The 22,920-nt window shown below is 39.8% G+C and overlaps 1 protein-coding gene across 15 annotated transcripts in view; it reads left to right on the forward strand.

Annotated features, from left to right (window-relative positions):
• The window catches only part of Dlg2 (discs large MAGUK scaffold protein 2), a 1,446,492-nt gene that overhangs the window by 1,152,210 nt on the left and 271,362 nt on the right, over positions 1 to 22,920 (forward strand). For all 15 annotated transcript variants that reach the window (XM_055623355.1, XM_055623352.1, XM_055623367.1 and 12 more), the window contains one exon: positions 14 to 82. In XM_055623355.1, coding sequence (XP_055479330.1) covers positions 14 to 82 — 69 coding nt within the window. The remainder of the gene's footprint in view (positions 1 to 13; positions 83 to 22,920) is intronic.

The following is a 22,920-nucleotide window of genomic DNA, read 5'->3' on the forward strand; positions in this document are numbered from 1 at the left end:
TCTTCTCTTACAGTCATTCCCAGCACAGCACTGCAACTCGTCAGCCTTCAGTGACCCTCCAAAGGGCCATCTCCCTGGAAGGGTAAGAGAATGATACAGTGCTTTCTCTTACAACAAAGTACACAGCGCTTGACTATAAGAAGCTGTCCCTCTCCCTCCACATATATTCCTTTCCTTATTCTCTTCCTCTTCCTCTTCCCTCCTTCTCTTCCTTCCCCTCTGTTTTCCTCTATCCATACCTCTCCCCTACCCTGGCAGTTATTTATGAAGCTTATGTCTTGTGCCAGCCCTGGATTGCAGGGGTTAGATTTACAATTCAAATGTAAAATCTCACCTTTCCTTCACAGAACTCACTGTGAGTGATACAAATATTCATATGTGCTTGAAATACAGTATAAGCATTACAGTGTATAGGCAGTGTGTATGAAGGATTAGTGGAGGGCCCAGAAAGTACTTGATGGGATAAGCATTACAGTGGTGGGGGGAAGGAAAGAGGGAGAGGAGAAAGATGAAGCCCAGCTTTGTTTTCAGTGTATTCCCTTAGCCACAGATATAACTCTTGAGCTGAGAACAGATGTCTCTGTGGATAAGTATACAGTGACACAGTTCATAAACATCCCTTCAAGAGAATAGTTCAGAAATATTGACTGTGTGTTTATTAGGTGCCGGGCTCTATCTGGCTGGCTGGCTAGCTACCTAACTCACCTTTCTCTTCATGGATCTATCATGTCTATTTTTATTTCTACAACAACCATATGAGATAATTATCTGTTCTAAATCATATGACCCTGAGGCATTAAGTAATCTCATGGACACTTACAGAAAATAAAACAGTTTGTGTTTAAGCATGTATCAGACTCTACTGAACAGATCTGACCCCAATAATGTGATATAAAAAGACTTTATTGAGCAGGAGGAATCGGGTCACATAATTCATATGCTACATTTAGGCTGTTGCATATAACAAAGACTTTCCAGAGTAAAAAAATAGATAGCTAGAAAGACATTCACTTTAGAAATTGTCATATAATATCAGTAACCTGTTGTTTCTAACAAAATCTCAATCATTTGATTTTACCAATAAAAGACTCAGGAGTCAGATGCTGAAGTGAAATCCTAATAGCTCAGAGAGGCAGAGAAAGCACCCAGCTGACCTTCCTTTTCAGCCTACATCCCACAAGCAAGCTCTCCTTCTCCACACTGTCTCAAAAAACTCCTCAAATTCAATGACCATCCCTTCTCTTCCTGTGTCTTGACTTCCTCTTTCTCTCTATGGTCTTTTCTTATGTTCACTCCCTGTCAGCTGTTCGTTTGCCCCACCTCTTGAACTTTGGTTGACTTTGTTTAATCCTGTTCAAGTAGAAAGCTCTTAGATTAGAGGTGTGTGCTGGGGCTGAGCCACACCACACCTAGAAACAGGTTTTTCCAGTAAACAACCAGTTTCACTGCGTGGTCAAATATCCTGTAACAGCAGCCTGTTTTGAATGGCCCCACTCTCTCTGCACATGACTCCTTATAGGGACAAAGTTATTTGTGGTGGAGGTGTCAGTGTGGAGATCAGTCTTAGCTCTTGTCTTACTTCACTTTGTTCTTATGAAGAGTTAAAGAGGCAGGTTTCAGTGTGGAACCTTTCTGCATTGTGGTCATAAACACAAAGACTGGACTTCTGCAATGCTAAATGATGCATCTTTCTATTTCCACTCCCTCTCTTCCTTTTTATTAAGAGAAGCTTATTAGCAGCTGCCTAATAAGCATTTTACTTTGCCTTCCTCATTCTTTCTACTTGGGTTTAATGAACTCTGCTATAGACATAATCACTAATTCTAATTCTCTGATAAGATGAAGTAGCCAAAGGGGAGAATCGTATTGAAGTTGCCAACTCTCTACAAAGTACCAGTACTTATCAGATCTTCAATAAGCAGCAGTTGAATATACATTTAGTCCAAATGCTCTGAAAATGAAAGTAATAAGCAGAACAGATTTGTGTAACTTCAATAAGTTTGAATACCTGCACTAAACACATAATCCCAAACACATAAATATGCAATTGTTTATATAAAATACCTCAGGGTTCTGAAATAATCTAACATTAATGAGCACCTAAACGGGAATATCTTGGTGTCTAGAACACTATAGTCTATGCTCTGTGTGCCCAGCTGGCTGCCATACCAAGATAACATAGCATGTAATTCTTACCAGTAAGCACATAGTGGAAGAATTATTTTCTGCCTTAAATAGAACAATGAGTCTTAAACAGATTTGCTATTAAGACATTAAACTCCTTAGAGTAGAGAATCAACTGAAATTGGAAATCCAATTATTTTAAAACTTCTTTCTAAAGCTTTTTTTAAAACTAAAATAACCACATAAAATAATTATTAAATGAAATGTGGTTTAAAATACCATACAGCTATATAATTTTCACCTAAGTTTCTATTTACATGACATAAATAAGCAGAGATGTTTCTCTTTTCCAACTAATTTGATCCATGGAGACAGGAAAAGCTGTCTAACTGAGCCATTAACCCATAGAATCACTGATGTTTTTAAGTAGTATCCAAATCATTTATAACTATACCCAATACAGCAAGGCAGAACAATATCCCCATTATCTGGGTGGGTTCAGTATTCTAGTTCAGCCTGACAAACAAAACCCATACCTTATTCGCCTCCTCCTGAGACTCTATCAAAGGAAAAAAACAACAGAGTTTTAAAGGGGAAGGTGCCAGAGTGATAAAGGAAATGGAATGGAACAGCTGATTTTGAAATCAGAAAGCAGCAGAATTTTAAAGGGGAAGGTGCCCGAATGATAAAGGAAATGGAATGGGACAGCTGATTTTGAAATCAGAAAGCCAAGTGGAAAGGACTAGTGGATGAAGCAGAGGAGACGATCCCCAGCCTTACATCCCACTGAAACAGGACCATGAACTGTGTGACCCCAGGGCTAGTCTTCACATCTCTTTTTTTAATTAAATTTTTATATTTTTTTAGTATTAGTTTATTAACTTTGTATCCCAGCTGTATCCTGCTCCCTCATTCCCTCCCAATCACACCCTTCCTCCCTCATCTTCCCCCTACCCCTTTCCAAGTCCACTGATAGGGGAGGACCTCCTCCCCTTTCATCTGACCCTGGGAGGAGCAGCCCCGCTAGGCCACAGAGGAGAACTTTGCAGCCAGGCCTGAAGATACCTGATAAGCTAGTCTTCACATATTGAGTAACCATTAGACCCAGTACCCCTTCCCCAGTGGATGAATAAGACTTCAAAAGAACTAAAGCCCAAAATTACAGCTTCTTCCTGTTTAACTGAGCATTCCGCATACATTGTGAACACAGCTTTTGCAGAAAAACTAGCATGGATTTTTGTCTTTCCTCTTTGCAATTTCATGGATGGAGGATTCTAAAGAACTTAGCAACTTTAACATATGGCTTTTTTTTTTTCTTCTGTGCTTTAAGAGTGTTGCTCTCTTCAAGGAAAGAAAGTGCTTTATTGGCTTCTTTTTTGACAAATATCCAGACCACCAACCTGTCAATGCTAGTACTTCAAGACTCATTTTTAACTAAGGGCTACTTGAATACATTACGGTGACACCGGTGATCAATCCAATAACTGAGCCACGCTCTAAGTGACTAGTGTGCAGGTAGCATTTACAGCATGGTTATACTGGACAAAAGGGATAATTTGTGTCCTGAGTAGATGGTACAGATTCCTTGAAACTACTCCAAATGTCGGACGGTTTACAAGTTAAGAATTATGTATTTCTGGGGTCTTCCATTTGCTGCTTTCAGATCATGGTTGACTGTGGATAACCGAAACATCAAAAGTGAAAACACTAATAAGGGATGCTATTCTAGGCAAATGACATTTCCTAGGTTGTTCCTGTGAAAAACAATCACAGTGCAGTAGCAGGGTGTGGAAGGACCTATAGCTCAAAAGAAGCAAACCTGCTCAGCAGAACCCAGGTCAGTCAGAAGACCTGGGACTCTGCAGTGACATTAAGATGCAGTTTAAACTCCTCAGAGCTTTTCTTCACTGGGTCCAGAGCTCCTTTATGTTTCCTTACACAGTTGTTTTAGAGACATCCTGTAAGAATTTTCTAATAAGCTACGTTTTTGCATTAGTATAATTGCTGATATGGAAGATGTTAGCTGCCTTTTATGAGAAGCTCTTAGGAAAAGAGAACAACTTTAGTGACATTACAGAGATTGGTAACAACAGAGAGGAGTAGGAGCAGATGCTGAGAATGGGAATAAAGATATTCCCACTCGTCAAACATACCTTTGTGTACCTAGGGTTGTATAAAGGCATGTATACAGGCCATTTGAACCAAACCCCAGAACAGTTCTTCTGAAAAAGCAAGCTCACTCACTCTTCCAGAAAAGCTTTATGAGGCAATTTGCATGTTGGCTTCCATAGCAAAGCCCTTCACATGAATGGTCAGTTAACGGAACAGTTTCAGGTTAGTTTACCCAACTGGACACTGTAATTAAAAAACAAACAACCTTGTAATTCAGGAAGATCACTAAACTATGCAGAAATTTCCAGACTGATCTAGGCTATACAGCAATGAATGAATGAATGGATGGATGAATGAACGAACGAACGAACAAACAAACATATAAACATGTGGGATTTTGTTAGGAATTCTGAGAAGAAACTGAAAGATAAATAAAAATCAGAGGCAAATATATTTTCTAAAAAGAACTTATGGACACCCTTTGCCAGCTTTTATACTACTTCATTCATGGATATGATTGAAAACAGTGCCAATCATTTTAATAGCACAAACAAATGACAACAACTTGATAATAACACATATTCAGAGTCAAAGAACATACTAATAAAGCATTTTATTGGAGTAACAAAATAGAAATCAAAGGCGCTTAGTATAAGCAGATTTTAGAAATATGGGTAGCCTGTAGAATTAACAAGAAAATGGCCAGAAGGAACTGCTTTTGGAGAGGTTGATTCTCACACAGGGTGGCATGAACTGAATTCTGAGGATTGTGGGCAGAGGTTGCTAACAGAAAGAAAAGGGAAATCACATACAAAAATCTAGAAGGATTTTTATAGAGCTGCTGAGATTAACAAACAGATGGCTCAGCAAAGCACTGGCTGCTCTTTGAGAGGCCCCAGGTTCCCACCTGAAGACTCACAACCTCTGTAATGTGATCTGATGCCCTCTTCTGGCATGCAGATAGAGTACTCATAAAATAAGTAAATAAATCTAAAAAACAAACAAACCAAAAACACAGCTATCTGGTGTTTTTCTTTACTCAGTACAGACTGTTCTTTATGTACTCTTTCACAGTCATTTTAGGGGCATCTTTTTTGCGTATCCCTGCAATTTGTAAGTGCTACACATAGCTGAATACCACATATAGCTGTCAACCTCTTTACTTTAATGCTTTGTTTTTAATCGTGTGTCTGTGTGTACAGAGTATGTGCACATGAGTGTAGGTACACATGAAGGCCAGAGGCATAGGATCCCCCTGAGTTTGAGTTAGAGATGCTTGTGAGCTGCCTCAAGTGGGTGCTGGGTCCCTAGCAAGAGAAGTCCATCCTCTCAACCACTGAGTGACAGCCCCTCTGCCTCCTGCCTGTTTGCGCCATTATCCGACCACATGAAGAGTGTATTTACAGAATGGATAAGAAAATTAAGGGAACAAGCAGCAGGTATTAATGTTTGAAATGTTTTTAAGATGTTGAAGTCCACCCCACCCCACCCCCAACACCACCCCAAAAATCATTATTCTCCAATACAAAGAGACCTGCCTCTGGACTTAAAAAAAAATCTTCAGGGTAGGAGTTCTAGCCTTATCTTGCTAAGGACCCTAGACTGAAAGGACTCACCTGGGGAGGGGGGCAGACATGAGTCTTCAAAGATTCAACTTAAAGCATGTGTTAGGAGTGGTGGAGGGAGTGGTGGAGAATCTTACCCCCAGCACCTTCTCAGCCTCCAGCTACATCTCCTTTCCATTTCTTTTCCTGTTCATTGTGTTTGCTACCTCTGCTCTTCCAGGGCTGCCAGCTCATTTTCCTACACCTGTTTCTGTTGGCCTTCCTGTTCTCTTTTCTTTACCAAAAAAAAATCCTTTCCTGGGCCCTGTAATCTTTCTTTCCGCGTGCAGAAAATCCAAAAGGTGTCATCACAGGATACCTTAAGGAGTGCCCAGAATTTATCGGTGTCGAAAAGTGCTGTGACTACAGAGAGCAAGCAGGTGTTTAGGGGCTTTTCAGTGCAAGGATGCTGAAGCTCTCAGAGGGGCTGGATTTCCATTGCCCTCTGCTGTTGAAATAGCGACTGTGAACAAATAAACAACAACAACAAGAATCTGTAAGACAAAACACCTAGTTTTATTATGTGGAGGCCTAACTGAGGTGGGGAAATGCAAAGTGGATATCAACATGAATTTGAAGGTTTAAGGTCAAAAACTAAATTTCATTGAGTGTTAATCCTAATAGAATTTACTCCTAACTTGATTGCTTCTCCTGGAAAGGCCTTGAATTAGAAGGAGAAAAATCATCCTCTCACATTATTGGCTTGCGTTTTATCCAGGGGGACCCGGAGTAAAACCGAGGCAACAGGTCAGAGGTCTGGTTCTTGGGGCTACCACGCTGTCTGCTCAGTGGCCTGTCATGCTGACGAAGCCTCTGAGTTAGTCAGTGGAAGTCTGTCATGAAGGCATAGCACAGAACCCACAGGAGAATTTGGACTAAAACATTTTTTTAGAAACAGTTCTTATTCTCTGTGCATAATTTGAACTAATGTGATCACTTACTACCACCGGGCACATCTTCCTTGAAGTCCCTTTTATATTTAATAAATTGGTTTAATAAAGGCCTCAAAGTAAATTTATGAATTAACTTTCTTCTCGTTGTTATACAATTAGGCAAATCCAAAACAGTGAGCTTTAGAACATTCAACTGGAAAATTGCCCCTCTTAATCAATACCCAGTAAACAAGTAGTAATACTGTCACATAAGACACTGACTGAGACAGCACTGGAGAACTGGTTTATATACTAATGAGTAAGAGGAATACGGAAAGTAACAAGTTTCGAGTTTATTAGGCAAAAAATGAATACAGATACCATTACTTCACGGCAAGGTTTAGTTGCTCGACCCTTGTGATGTTTATCAGTCACAAGCCTCCTAATGTACCACGAGGCCAACCTCCTCTTTAGAGTCACACCCCATCCCTCTATAAATACTGTCATTTTTATAGTGCCTTTGCAGAATTAAGGGTGTTCTTGCCAACTTTTGACTGTTTATGATGTTGCCAGTCAATAAATCCAGTTAGAAATAGAATGCTAAAAAAAATTAAATTAAAAAAAAAATGTTAAGCCCACGGTGTTGGCTCTGTATTTGATCTACCACAGAGAAGAAAATATTGATCAGTCACACAAACAAGTGCAAACCTAGTGCTATGCCAGGCTCTAAAAAAAGAGGAAGAAGGGACTGTGATGCTTTGAATACCTATACCTACACCTAGAGCAGACTACCTGACCTCAGCAAGAGGGGAGGCCTTCATGGGCACAAGAAACCAGGCAACAACTAGACCAAAAAAAAAAAAACTGTTAGCATTAGTTGCTGGGGACTCGTTTACACTTTACTTAGCTGAGTACAAATTAGAACAACATGAATTCAATAGTACTTGCAGCTTAGAAATGTATCATAATGAAGCTGACATGCTAGATTTACCATCTCCCCCGGAAATGCTGTCTGATGCGAACTCCTGGCTGCTTATCAGGATGGTGTGCTGCAAAGACATAGTTTTCTAAATCCCATCTCTGATCAGTTCCACTCTTCTGCTCATTGCTTCGTGCCCTTCTTGTTTATCTACCTGTGTGCTGGAGCTGACATCCTTCCTGCCATTGCTGCTTCCTCCCTCTCTCTACCATCTTCCTTCCTATCCTCCAGTCTCCCTGCCTCTCGACGAACTTACTTATCCTTTTATTTTACTTACTATATTTATTCACTTTTCCTGAGTGAAAGAGGATTGATGTGGGTACCATTTGTCAGCCTGAACTCAATTGCTCATCTCGAGACATCCGTCTTTATATATCCAAACTAAATCTGGTGTTTTTCTCTGCATATATTGTTCATCCCTCAGAGACTCCTAAATTCCATTAGGATTTTTGTTTACTTCCTTCTGCTGGCAAATTATAAGAGAGCACATCCATTTTCTCTGCCACAGGCCAGATGCTGCTCAGCTATCAAAGAAAAAGCCAGTGGTCTTTATCTTTACTTAATCTCTCTGATGATTTTCGGGGCTGGCAGATGATTCTTCCACCAAAGTACATTTTTGCACTGACAATCAGCCACACTCACAATGTCTCACACCTAATAAAAGCTCTTGCTTATAATATAGTCCTACTATTCACAAAAAATTATGCAGGAGATACGCATCCAATAGGTCATTGATTTTATTTATCCTTTAGTTCATCCACTCAACAACAACAACAAAAAAAAATGTGTTGAATGTCTATCATGTTTCAGACATTCTGCTAGAGATTTTGAGACGATCATGGTGAAAACAGCATCCCAAATCATGCTCCTGAGTAGCTTGCAATCTAATGATGATGACAGAATGCAACCATTGCACGTAGGCAATTAAGTTAATCTCTGTAAATTTAAGACAAAAGACAAAGAAACTTATTTGGGGAAAACTTGTAGCATTGTCTAAATACAGTTTTGGGGATTTTGAGTCATATGGTAGCCAGACCTAACCATATAAAACATGGACATTCTGTGGTCACAATGGTTGTTGTAATGAGCTGGACCTTTTTCTTTCTAGGCATAAATCCACAAAATTCTCGTAGAGCTGTAGAAGAGAGCCACACCCTCCAGAGCCTACTCAATTTTGCAAAGAGTAGTTCAAAGAATATTGTGAACATTGATGAGAAATAACACTTGACCATCAAGGTTGTGTAATAATATGCTCATGCATTCACCCTGCATTATTTATATTCCCTAGTCACATAGCTGTGACCAATACTTGACAAGAAGTAACTTAAAGGAAGGAGAGTTTATTTTGGTTTACAGTCTGATGGGATTATCCCATCATGCCAGGCCTTCTAGTCACAGCACGTCCACAGTGAGGACGCAGAGGCAGATCAATGCTTGTGGTCAGCTGATTAGCTTTTCTTTCTTACGCATTCTGAGACCCCGGCCCATGAAATCGTGCTGCACATGTTCAGGGTAGGTCTTCTTGCTTCAGTCAATCTAATCTAGATAATTCTTCATACGCATGCCCAGTGTCTTGTATCCTAGGTGTCAAACTGACAATCCATGTTCAATCATCGCATCTCATTATCGTACCTTCCCTGCACATTTAGGGTCCATATTTCTCAATTCCACCTCCATAGTAGACAGCCAAGTATAAATTTAAGAACAAGGCCTCTTGATTTATCTGTTCTTTCTGGCTCCACCAATTACCAGTTGTATGACCTCGAACTTCTACTGAGCCTATGTTTATTTAATCTACAGATTAGCTAGTGATGTCTCTTTCATATGATTAAAGTGTTTTAAATGTATAAAAATATTTCTTAAGATTTGATTATAATTTTGTCTGTGTGCCTGTGTGTGTTTGTGCAAGTGTGCTGTGTGTGTATGCATGCGCTTCCATGTACACATGCTCCTGGAGGCCAGAAGAAGCCACCCAACCCCCTGGAACTAGACTTACAGGCAGTTGTGAGACAATGTATGAGTTGGAAATTAAACTTCAGCCCCCTGGAAGAACAGGAAGTGCTCTTAAACACCAAACCATATCTACCTTAGGATAGTTCTTAATGAGCAGTACATGCTCAGCAAGAATTGGTTTCCTTGCTTGTGTTTCTCCTGATACCTCATCTATTCCTTTTTTGTCATGAACTAGGAACTCTTCACTCACTACCCTCAACACGAGGAATCAGTTAAGCAAACAGTACCAGGGAGATGGTCAGAAGAGTGGAAGCAAAACAGAGCAAATACATGTGCATGCGCACACACACACAGAGAGAGAGAGAGAGAGAGAGAGAGAGAGAGAGAGAGAGAGTATCCATCCCATTTAAAGGGGACACCAACTGTTCCACTGCCCTTCTACACCCAAAGCAACCAATATTTTTATTGGTAGAGTTTCATTCAGAAGTGGTAGTAGATATGAGTGTCAAATATTTGAGGATCTTATCTCATCACACATAACAAAATAAGGCATATGCAGACTAACTCACATGCAGTAATTCTCTCCACATGCTTAGAGCTCTTTATAACATTTAAAATTATAGGAAACCTGTGTAAACTTAGCACCAAGATTTATCATTGGTTCCATATATAACTGATTAAAACTATTACCCTCAGTCTCCATGGGGTTCCCTAGTAAGGGGAGCAGAGGCAGTCAGTGGCATGAACATGATTGCCTGCTCTTTGATCACCTCCCCGTAGTGAGGTGGCCTTACTATGCCACAGAAGAAGAGGATCCAGACAGTCCTAATGAGACTTGATAAGCTAAGGTCAGATAGTAGGAAAGGAGGACCTACACTATCATTGGACTATGGGAAAGACATAGGGGAAAGAAGAGGGAAGGAGGTTGGGACCAAGAGCAGATGAGGGAGGGGACTACAGCCAGGGTACAAAGTAAGTAAGTTGTAATTAATAATAATATTAATAAAGAAAAACCCTCTGTAGCGGGTTCCGAGGTTGTTTCCTATTTTCGTTTTCTTCTGATGTACATCTCTGAAAGCCAGAAGAAAACAGGAAACAACCTTGAAACCTGCCACAGAGGGCCTCTGAAAGCTTCTGCAGTATAGACTGTCAAAGCAGATGCCGAGACTTATGGCCAACTGATGGGCAGAGTGAATGGAATTTTATGTAAGAAGTGGGAAATAGTAAGAGCTGGAGGGAACGGGAACTCCACAAGCAGAGCAACAGAACAAGATAATTTGAACACAGGGAACTTCCCAGAGACTCATACTCCAACCAAGGACTATTTGTGGAGATGACCTGGAACCCCTGCACAGGTGTAGCCCATGGCAGTTCAGTGTCCAAGTGGGTTCCATAGTAATGGGAAGAGGGACTGCCTCTGACATAATCTGATTGGCCTGCTCGTTGATCACCTCCCCCTGAGGGGGGAGCAGCCTTACCAGGCCACAGTAGAGGACAATGCAGCCACTTTTGATGAGAACTGATAGACTAAGATCAGAAAGAAGGAGAGGAGGACCTCCCCTATCAGTGGACTTGGGGAGTGGCATGCGTGCAGAAAGGGGAGGGAGGGTGGGATCAGCAGGGGAGGAGGGAGGGGCTCATGGGGGGATACAAAATGAATAAAGTGTAATTAATAAAAAAAAATAAAAGATTAAAAAAAAAACTTCTTACTGAACAAAAGAAAGAAAGAAAGAAAGAAAGAAAGAAAGAAAGAAAGAAAGAAAGAAAGAAAGAAAGACCATTACCCAATTTAAGGCTTAGTGGTTTCGCCTTATTTTGTGCATTTCTCTCCTCTATATCAGTGGTTCTCAACCTATGGGTTTTGACCCCTTTGGGGTCAAACAACCTCTCATGCTGTAGATGTAAGCCACTTCTTTTTCTTTCATTGGTTACGGTGCTGGGGACAGATCTCAGACCTTTGCTCATGATAGGCATGCTGTCTGCCAGTTCCCATTGAGCTATACCTACGACCCAAGACAATACTTTTTCTATCTGTGTATATTTGTAAAGGCTTTTACAAACAGTAGTGAGTATATGATTGTTGTTGCAGCTACTAGGAAAATCTCAGGCAAAAATGATGATCTTTCTAAACCACCATCTTTTCCATCTTGAAATAACTATAATAATACCAAACTTACAGGGATATAAACTCTTAGTAAATGTTAGTGAACACCAAATGTTCTTAGTAAATGTTAGTTAACACCAAATCTCATCTCTCTAGCTATATATACATATATTCCAGCACCATGCAGCAGTAGAGACAGGTCTTCCAGCAGGTTGGCTTGTTGGCCAGCAAAATTGTTAAGTTCTGCCTCAGTATATAAGGTAGAGAATGATCAAGGACAATACCCAACATCAATCTCTCTCCTCCACACCCTAGTATACACACCTGCACCTACATAGGCACACCCACAAAAAAGTAAGATAAAAGTAAACTAAAGTAAGGCAAACGCGCATGGGATTAGTGAGATAGCTCAGCAATTAAGAGCACATACTGCTCCTGGAGAGGACTTGAGTTCGGTTCCTGCCCCTACTTCAGGTGGCTCACAACGAGCAACAACTCTAACCACAGGGTACCTGAACCTTTTAATGGCCTCATGGGTTGTTACAGTCAGTTATAAACACACACAGACACAGGCACATACACCCAAGGTTTAAAACAAATAAAGTATGTTAAAAATGTTTTTATAGGGATCCTTTGCCTGCAACAATGGTAATAGGGGAACCGAGAGTGATTGTCAGGGGAGAAATGATTTTCAAAGAAGTAAAGAATTCACCCTGCTCAATATACACGCCCACTTATGTAACAGAGAGCCCTTTCCACATTCCTGTCTTTGGAAGAGGAGTTTTTGAGAGTTCTAAGTTGGCCTGGTGTACATGGTATAAAAACGCATGGGTATTTTTGCTGCCCATCACCATTCTTACTAAATCAGATCTGGTCAGACTTTAACTGTCCTCTCTGTTTTCAGTCTTTGGTGCCGTAATCTTCCTTTATTTGAACTTGCTTCGGCATTCAACTCACTTGCACAGATATGTAAATAATGTTCAGAAATTAATTTCAAATTTATTTGTTGAGCACATCCTTCGTTTGCCAAAAGTTAAAGACACGAGAATAAAGGAAAGAGAGTCATATTTAATAAATGCATGTGTTTACAGACTTCATTTTTTCAGGGCAATTTGGGGTGTACGGCAGGAAGTAGAGTATATGCTCTACCCTGATAAATGTACAGCTGCCCAGTTACCAGCATTTCCCACAAAAGGGACACAGCTGTCACAGGTGGTGAGCCTGCACTGACTACGGTGACCCCAAACTCACCGTGTTTGTACATTGCATCAGGCTTCTGTTTCAGTGTTTGACCTCCTATGGATGTGGACCCATGTATAAGAGCATGTTTGTACTATCATGACATCACAGAGCACAGATGCTCTTCTGAAACTACAGACTTCACATCTATTTTTCAACTAACTTCAGACTGGAAATAGGTTTTTTTTTTTCTATTTTTTTTTTTTCTTTTTAGTTACATTTTGTTAACTCTGTGTCCCAGCTGTATCCCGCTCCCTCATTCCCTCCCCAACCCCACACTCCCTCCCTGGTCTCCTCCCTGCCCCTTTCCAAGTCCCCTGATAGGGGAGGACCTCCTCCCCTTTCATCTGACCCTGTTTTATCAGGTATCTTCAGGGCTGGCTGCAAAGTCCTCCTCTGTGGCCTAACAGACTGCTCCTCCCCTGGGGTGGGGGTCAAACAGCCTGCCCTTGAGATCCTATTAGAAATAGTCCGTGTTCCCCTTACTTTGGAAAACTACTTGGTTACTGAGCTACCACAGGCCACATCCGAGCAGAAGTTCTAGGTTATATCCATAGATGGTCCTTGGTTGAGTGTCAGTCTCAGAAAAGACCCTGTGCCCGGATATATTTGGTCCTTGTAGAGCTCCTATCCTTTCCATATCATACTAACTTCCCTTCTTTCATATGATTCCCTGCACTCTGCCGAGGGTTTGGTTATGAGTCTTAGTGTCTGCTTTGAAACACTGCTAGGTAGAGTCTTTCAGATGCCTTTTGTGGTAGACTCCTGTCATAAGTTCAATGCACATCCCATTTGTCTTTCTAAATGAGGATTAATCACCTTCGCCTGTGTCCACTTTCTTGATTATCTTCTTTAGGTGTGTAGATTTCATTATGTTTATCATATCTTGTAGGTCTATATAAGCGAGTATATACCAAGTTTGTCTTTCTCCTTCTGGGATACTTCACTCAGAATGATCTTTTCTAGATCCCACCACTTGCCTGCAAATTTCATGATTTCCTCCTTTTTGATTGCTGAGTAGTATTCCATTGTGTAAAAATCCCACAATTTCTGTATCCATTCCTCCGTTGATGGACATCTGGGTTGTTTCCAAGTTCTGGCTATTACAAATAAAGCTGCTACGAACATGGTTGAACAAATGTCCTTGTTGTGTACTTGAGCAAATTTTGGGTATATACCTAGGAGTGGTATAGCTGGGTCTTGAGGTAGCACTACTCTACTCCTAGTTGTCTGAGAAAGCACCATTGAGTCACAATAAAGATCTGTAGACGTTAGAACCTTGTCATTCCATGACCAACAGTATAATAACTACTTACATGACATTTTCATTGTATTTGGTATGAAGAGTAGTCTAGAGATGGTTCAGAATGCACAGGATTTATATAAATAACATCCAATAATTTCCCTTTACATGAAGAACTTTGGAATCCATAGATTTTATTATCCATGAGGGCTCCATGCATGTTTTGGGGCTTATGGAATATACAACCTTTCATATTGAATACTTTTATTTAGTAATATGTATTTAAGTTTTCTCTGATCCCATTTATAGGTTGAAAGCTTATTTCTTTTTGCTGCTAAATAACATAATCCTGTTCGGTACATTCCACAGTTTATTCATTCATGGACTGCAGGATATTTTAGTGGCTACCAAATTCATCAGAGGAAAAGAAAACTGCTACAACTGTCTCTGTATAGACTTTGTATAGACATGAGTTTTTAGTTTATTTGGGTAAATACCAAGGAACGTATTGATTGGTTATGAAAATGCTATGCCTGGTTTTATAGGACACCACCAAGCTGTATTTCTAAGCAATTGAGACATTTTGTCTTCCCCACAAAACAGTACATTAATGGAAGTATCTGTTGATTCATATCCTTGCCAGAATTTGGTGTATTTGGTCTTCTGATTTCTAGGTAGCTAATGCTATCCCATATTTATTTTAATGAATTTCCTAAACGACCTCAAATGTGCAGCATATGAACATAAGTTATGGTCATAATTTAATAATTACCATATAAGGTATTAGACATCATTGTTGCATTTCGAAAAGCTGTATTTTAGGAGACTTTTCTCTACAGCATCTTTTTATGTACTTGTCTTACATCTGTAGAGCTTGCTTCTTAAGGTCTTTGGCTCATTTTAAGTTGTATGATTCATGTTATTTGTTAACTTTCTAACTGACATAAAAAAAACCAAAAAGTGTATATAAATAGGTTACCATTCATTCATACATGAATTGCATAATGTTTAAACCAGGTTAAACAAATATAATCTCATCAAAACAAAAAATTATCTTATAGGGTTTTATATAAACAGTACACTTTGTATCTATAGTCAAATTATTTTTTCTTTTTTATTTATATTTTCATTAATTAGAGTTCATTCACTTTGTTTCCAACCTGTAGCTCCCTCCCTCCTCCCTTCCCAATCCCACCCTTCTTCCTTCTTCTCCACCTATACCCTTTCCCCAGTCCACTGATAGGGAAGGTCTTCCTCCCATTCCTTCTAATCCTAGTCTATCAGGTCTCATCAGGAGTGTCTGCATTGTCTTCCTCTGTGGCCTGGTAAGGCTGCTCCCCCCATCAAGGTGGAGATGATCACAGAGCAGGCCAATCAGTTCATGTCAGAGACAGTCCCTGACCCCATTACTATGGAATCCACTTGTACACCGAGCTCCCGTGGGCTTCATCTGTGCAGGGGTTCTAGGTTATCTCTATGAATGGTCCTTGGTTGGAGTGTCATCCCAGAAAAGACCCCTGGGCCCAGATTTTTTGGTTCTGTTGTTCTCCCTGTGGAGCTCCTGTCCTTTCCAGGTCTTACCCACTTCTTTCATAAGGTTCCCTGCACTTTGCCCAAAGTTTGGCTATAAGTCTCAGCATCTGCCTTGATACCCTGCTGGGTAGAGTCTTTGACAGGCTCCTGTCCTGTTCCTTGTTTTCTCCCTCTTCTGAAGTCCATACTCTTTTGCCTTTTTGAATGAGGATTGAGTATCTTAGCCAGAGTCCTCCTTCTTGATTAGATTCTTTAGTATACAGATTTTAGTATGTTTATCCTATATGATATGGCTAATATCCACTAGTGAGTGAATATATACCCTGCGTGTCTTTCTGCTTCTGGAATACCTCACTCAGGATGATCTTTTCTAGATCCCACCATTTGCCTGCAAATTTCATGATTTCCTTTTTTTTAATTGCCGAGTAATATTCCATTGTGTAAATGTACCACAATTTCTGTATCCATTCCTCAACTGAGGGACCTCTGAGTTGTTTCCAGGTTCTGGCTATTACAAATAAAGCTGCTATAAGCATCTTTTGGATATATGCCTAGGAATGGTATAGCTGGATCTTGAGGTAGCACTATTCCTAATTGTCTGAAAGCACCAGATTGATTTCTAAAGTGGTTGTACAAGTTTACATTCCTACCAACAATAACCTTCCTCCACATCCTGTCCAGCATGTCTTGTCACTTGAGTTTTTAATCTTAGCCATTCTGATTGGTGTAAGGTGAAATCTCAGGATCATTTTGATTTTCATTTCCCTGATGAGTAAGAACATTGAACATTTCTTTAAGTGTTTCTCTGCCATTCGATATTCCTCTATTGAGAATTCTATGTTTAGCTCTGTACCCCATTTTTAATTGGATTACTTGATTTGTTGTTGTTTAACTTCTTGAGTTCTTTATACAATCTGGATATTAACCCTCTGTCAGATATTAACCCTCTGTCCCAATCTGTAGGCAGTCATTTTGTTCTGATGACCATGTGCTTTGCTTTACAGAAGCTTTTCAGTTTCATGAGGTCGCATTTATTGATTGTTGCTCTTAGAGCCTGTGCTGTTGGTGTTCTGTTCAGGAAGTTGTCTACTGTGTGAATGAGTTCAAGGCTCTTCCCCACTTTTTCTTCTAAGCGGTTTAGTGTGTCTGGTTTTATATTGAGGTCTTTGATCCACTTGGACTTTAGTTTTGTGCAGGGTGAGAAGTATAGATCTAATTGCATTTTTCTACATGCAGACATCCAGTTAGACCTGCACCATTTGTTGAAGATGCTGTCTTTTTACATTGTATGATTTTGGTATCTTTGTCAAAGATCAGGTGTCCATAAGCGTGTGAGTTTATTTCAGGGTCTTATATTCAATCCCATTGATCCACCAGTCAGTTTCTATGCCAGTACCATATAGTTTTTAGTATTGTTGCTCTATATTATAGCTTGAGAGCAGGGATGGAGATACCTCCAGAAGATCTTTTATTGTAGAGGATTGTTTTAGCATTTCTGGGTTTCTTGTTATTCCATATAGTGTTGAGAATTTTTCTTTCAAGGTCTGTAAAGAATTGTGTTGGTAATTTGATGGGAATTGCATTGAATCTGTAGATTGCTTTTGGTAAGATGGCTATTTTTACTATGTTAATCCTGCCAATCCATGAGCATGGGAGATCATCCCATCTTCTAATATCTTCTTCTAATTCTTTCTTCAGAGACTGGAAATTTTTTCATATAAGTCTTTGACTTGCTTGGTTAGGGTCACACCAAGGTACTTTATGCCCTTTGTGGCTGTTGTGAAGGGTGTTGTTTCCCTAAGTTCTTTCTCAGCCCTTTTGTCTTTTGTATACAGGAGGGCTACTGATTTTTTTTTTTTGAGTTAATTTTGTATCCAGCCACTTTGCTGAAGGTGTTTATCAGCTGTAGGAGTTCCCTGGTAGAATTTTTGGGGTCACTCAGGTATACTATCATATCACCAGCAAATAGTGATATTTTGACTTCTTTCTTTTCAATTTGTATCCCTTGAGCCCTTTAATTGTCTTATTGCTCTAGCAAGGACTTCCAGAACTATGTTGAAGAGATATGGAGAGTGGGAAGCCTTGCCTTGTCCCTGATTTCAGTGGGATTGATTTAAGATTCTCTACGTTGAGTTTGATGTTGGCTATAGGCTTGCTGTATATTGCCTTTACCATGTTTAGGTACGTGCCTTGTATCCCTGATCTCTCCAAGACTTTAAACATGAATAGATGTTGGATTTTGTCAAATGTCTTTTCAGCATCTAAGATTATCATGTGGTTTTTTTTCTTTCAGTTTGTTTATATGGTAGATTACATTGATGGATTTCTGTACATTGAACTACCCCTACATACCTGGGATGAAGCCTGCTTAGTCATAGTGGATGATATCTTTGATGTGTTCTTCTATTCATTTGCAAGTGTTTTATTGAGTATTTTTGCATCAATGTTCATAAAGAAGATTGGCCTGAAATTCTCTTTCTTTGTTGGGTCTTTGTGAGGTTTTGGTACCCAGATGACTATGGCTTCATAGAGTGAGTTTGGTAGTGCTCCTTCTGTTTCTAGTTTGTGGAATAGCTTGGAATGTATTGGTGTTAGCTCTTCTTTGAAGGTCTGGTAGAATTCTGCACTGAAACCACCTGGCCCTGGGCATTTTTTGAATGGGAGACTTTTGATGACAACTTCTATTTCCTTGGGGGATATAGGACTATTTAATTGGTTTACCTGGTCTTGATTCAGCTTTAGTAAGTGAAATCGATCAAGAAATTTGTCCATTTCTTTTAGATTTTCAAATTGTGTGGTGTATAGGCTTTTGAAGTAAGACCTAAAGATTGTTTGGATTTCCTCAGTGTCTGTCGTTATGTCCCCCTTTTCACTTCTGATTTTATTGATTTGGATAGTGTCCCTCTGCCTTTTAGTTAGTTTGGCTAAGAGTTTGTCTGTCTTGTTGATTTTCTCAAAGAACCAGCTCTTGGTTTCATTGATTCTTATAATTGTTTTATTTGTTTCTAATGTATTGATTTCAGCCCTGAGTTTGATTATTTCCAGCTGTCTACTGCACTTTGGTGTGCCTGCTTCCTTTTTTTTGGGGGGGGGGGCTTTTAGGTGAGCCATTAAGTTGCTTGAATGAGATGTTTCGAATTTCTTCTTGAAGACACTTAGTGCTATGAACTTTCCTCCTAGCACTGCTTTTGTGTCCCATAAGTTTGGGTATGTTGTGCCTTCATTTTAATTGAATTCTAGGAAGACTTTAATTTCTTTCTTTATTTCTTCCCTGACCCAGCTGTCATTGAGTAGCGAGTTGTTCAGTTTCCACACCGCTTTTTGCTTTTTCAGTAGGCTTTTTGCTATTTCTGTTGTTGACGTCCAGCTTTAGTCCATGGTGATCAGATAGGATACAAGGGATTCTCTCAATCTTCTTGTGTCTGTTGAGGCTAGCTTTGTGACAAACTATATGGTCTGTTTTGGAGAAGGTTCCATGAGGTGCTGAGAAGAAGGTAAATTCTTTTGTGTTTGGGTGAAAGTTTCTGTAGATGTCTGTTAGGTCCATTTGATTACTGACCTCTGTTAGAGTCATTGTTTCTTTGTTTAATTTCTGTTTTGTTGACCTGTCTTTTGTTGAGAGTGGGGTGTTGAAGTCTCTCACTATTAATGTGTGGGGATCTATTGTTGTCATGGTTACAACCTCAGCATTCTGATACACATACCTCTTTATTGTAAACTCCTGGGAAGCAAAAATGGTCTGCTTTATGGTCACAGTTCTAACCATTATGGAACAATGATGAAATACAGTATTCTCTCAATTGATGTTTGTTCAGCGAATTAAGAGAAAAATAAAGTAACTAGGATAGTTAGTATATGAGGCCAATGCAATGGAATTCCAAGAAAGCTACTGTTAAGAAGCACTGAGGGGAGTAGGCGCTCAGATACCAACAAAGGACAAGAGAATACAACTACAATACAAATAAATACAATTACAGTTACAGATAGGAAAATAACACTTGAAAAGGCCAAGAGAGAAAGTCAAGGAGTTTTCATGAAATCAGTATTTTAAAGTAGTTTGTGTTTTCAGAAGTTGAGGCTCTAAATATTTGTTAGAGGAAAGTGCTGTGTTCATTCCAGTGTCCAAAGTTGATGCTAAAATGTCACCATATTAAGACAGAAAATCAGTGCATGATTTTAAGAAAGGCGTGCTCTATAAGGGCATGAGGCAGCTTTAATTCTAAAGGTAGACATCTGGGCAAAAGTAGGTCAATGAAAGAAATGAAATTCCCATATTGGAAAAGTCTGAATGTGAACCAATAACCTGTTGCTACTTTGCTTAATGAGGGAAAAGAGGAAACTGGAAAAGCCATGAGTTAACTACTCTGTATATACAGATTTCTGGCAGAATTATCAGAAAATAGAACTTGTAGCAAGAAAAAGCTACCAGAACATTTGTACAAGACAATAAGTGAATTTCCCCCAGATAATAGAATTGAATGACGGCTTTAAACTTAATTTAAACTTAAGAAATATTCAAAGGGTAGAGGTTAGTGAAGTATTTGTATATCTTTATATTTTACCACTTAAGGTGAATTAGATTCATTTCATTGTGGCTAACAGTGTATGATAATTCATGTTAGTGCTCTGTAATTTTTTCTATAATAATTCTTTGTTAGACATCTTAAGTATGTGGGAACTTCTGAAATACTATTAGCAAGTTTTATGGGAAGCCTTGCCATTTGATACTAAGGCACCTAATAAAAGCTACCAAATGGCACTAATATTTCAATTTAGTAACAACAAAAATAAATGTAAAGTTAATTGCCTTTTACTCCGGAACAGCTTTAGCATTTGACAGGTCCTGGAACTGGATGGAGCTCAGTGACACCAGTCCCTCCCCGCTTTGCCTCCTGTGCATTGGATTGGATTACCACAAAGTCAAAGGATTGGATTTCTAGGGCTGCAGTGACCAACTGGCTCTACCTAGGTGGCTTATAACAGAAAATGGGCCAGGCGTGGTGGCACACACCTTTAATCCCAGCACTCAGGGAGGCAGAGGCTGGCAGATTTCTATGAGTCCCGGGCTAGTCTGGTCTACAAAGCAAATCCAGGACAGCCAAGGCGACACAGAGAAACCCTGTCTAGATAAGCAAACAGAAAATCAATAGAAAATTATTATCTCATGACTCTAGGTACTACAGTCCAAGACCAATAGTCAAAACACCATAGCCCCTCAGAAACTGTTGTGGAATCTTTTCCTGCCTCTTCCTAGCTTGTGATAGATTGCTGGCAATCTTAAATGTTTCTTGGCTTGCAGCTGTGTGATTCTAGTCTGTTTCTCTCATTACACAGCATGCTTTGGTGAACCTCTCACTTTCCCTGGATGTTTTCTTATAAGAAGTTTAGTTAGATTGGATAAGCAAACCACTCAACTCCAGCATGACCTTCTCTTAATATATTTACAATGACTCTATTCCCTTTTTTGTCATATTCTGAGTTATTGGGTGGCTAGGACTCCCAAGATATTTTACAGGACAAGACACAGTTCAACAGACAACCCAGAGCATAAATACCTCAGCAACAAAGTGATATTATGTCACTTCCTATGTCCCAAACTCTGCCAGGTCTGGCCAGCAGCTTTTGGGGGCAGCATTTTTATTTTTTAATTAAATTTTTATTTTTTATATTAGTTACAGTTTATTTACTTTGTGTCCCAGCTGTATCCCCCTCCTTCATTCCCTCCCAATCCCTCCCTCCCTCCCTCATCTCCTCCCGCCCCTCTCTAAGTCCTCTAATGGCGGAGGTCCTCCTCCCCTTCTATCTGATTCTAGTTTATCAGGTCTCATCAGGACTGGCTGTAATGTCCTCCTCTGTGGTCTGGCAAGGCTGCTCCTCCCTCAGGCAGGGTGGGGGGAGGGAAGTCAAAGAGTCAGCTGTTGAGTTCATGTCAGAGACAGTCCCTGTTCCCATAATTAGGGAACCCACTTGGATACTGAGCTGCCATGGGCTACATCCGAGCAGGAGTTCTAGGTTATATCCATGCATGGTCCTTGGTTGGAGAAACAGTCTCAGAAAAGACCCCTGTGCCCTGATATATTTGGTCCTTGTGGAGATCCTGTCCTTTCCAGGTCATACTATGTCCCCCTTCTTTCATAGGATTCCCTGCACTCTGCCAAAGGTTTACTTATGAGTCTCAGCATCTGCTTTGATACACTACTAGGTAGAGTCTTTCAAGGGCACTCTGTGGTAGGCTCCTGTCCTGTTTCTTGTTTTCTCCTACTTCCAATGTCCATCCCATTTGTCTTTCTAAGTGAGGCTTGGTCATATTACCCCCGGTCCTCCTTCTTGTTTATCTTCTTTAGGTGTACAGATTTTAGTATGTTTATCCTATCTTATAGGTCTAGTATCCACTTATAAGTGAGTATATACCATGTGTGTTTTCCTGCTTCTTGGATATCTCACTCAGGATGATCTTTTCTAGACCTACCATTTGCCTGCAAATTTCATTGTTTCCTTGTTTTTAATTGCTGAGTAGAATTCCATTGCGTAAAAGTACCACAATTTCTGTATCCATTCCTCCTTTGAGGAACATCTGGGGTTGTTTCCGTGTTCTGGTTATTACGAATAAAGCTGCTACGAATATGGTTGGACAAATGTCCTTGTTGTGTACTTGAGCATCTTTTGAATATATGCCTAGGAGTGGTATAGCTGGATCTTATGGGGCAGCATTTTTAAATGAAGAGCTCTGCTCTGTTTTCTGGATACTTGAGAATTGAGTCTCTATATTGTTCAAGGCATCTTCATGGTCTGGCTTCTGCCTCCAGGGTTCCACCAAAGTCCCACTGTAACACTATAATCCAGTCAACTTGCCTTTTCTCAAACCCCATTTATTCTCTCAGAGTTGCCTTTTCTTATTCTTCCACTCACAGTTTATAAATGTCCAACTGGTGTTCTCCTATGTATTATAAAGTGGACCTAAATGCTGTGAAATAATGAGTGTAATTATAGCACAATTTGTTATTTTTATGTACCCTCTATACCCTCACAGTTAGAGCCCACGAAGTCAGGAGTTAAATTGCATTTATAATTGTATTTCTTCCATCAAGCACACCACCAAGAGTTGATTTATCTTGAAATTCTGTTTAAAAAGAAAAGAGGGTGCACACAGGGGTTGT

Source organism: Psammomys obesus, unplaced genomic scaffold (assembly GCF_907164565.1).
Source record: "Psammomys obesus unplaced genomic scaffold, mPsaObe1.curated_primary_1811, whole genome shotgun sequence".
Lineage (NCBI taxonomy): Eukaryota > Metazoa > Chordata > Mammalia > Rodentia > Muridae > Psammomys > Psammomys obesus.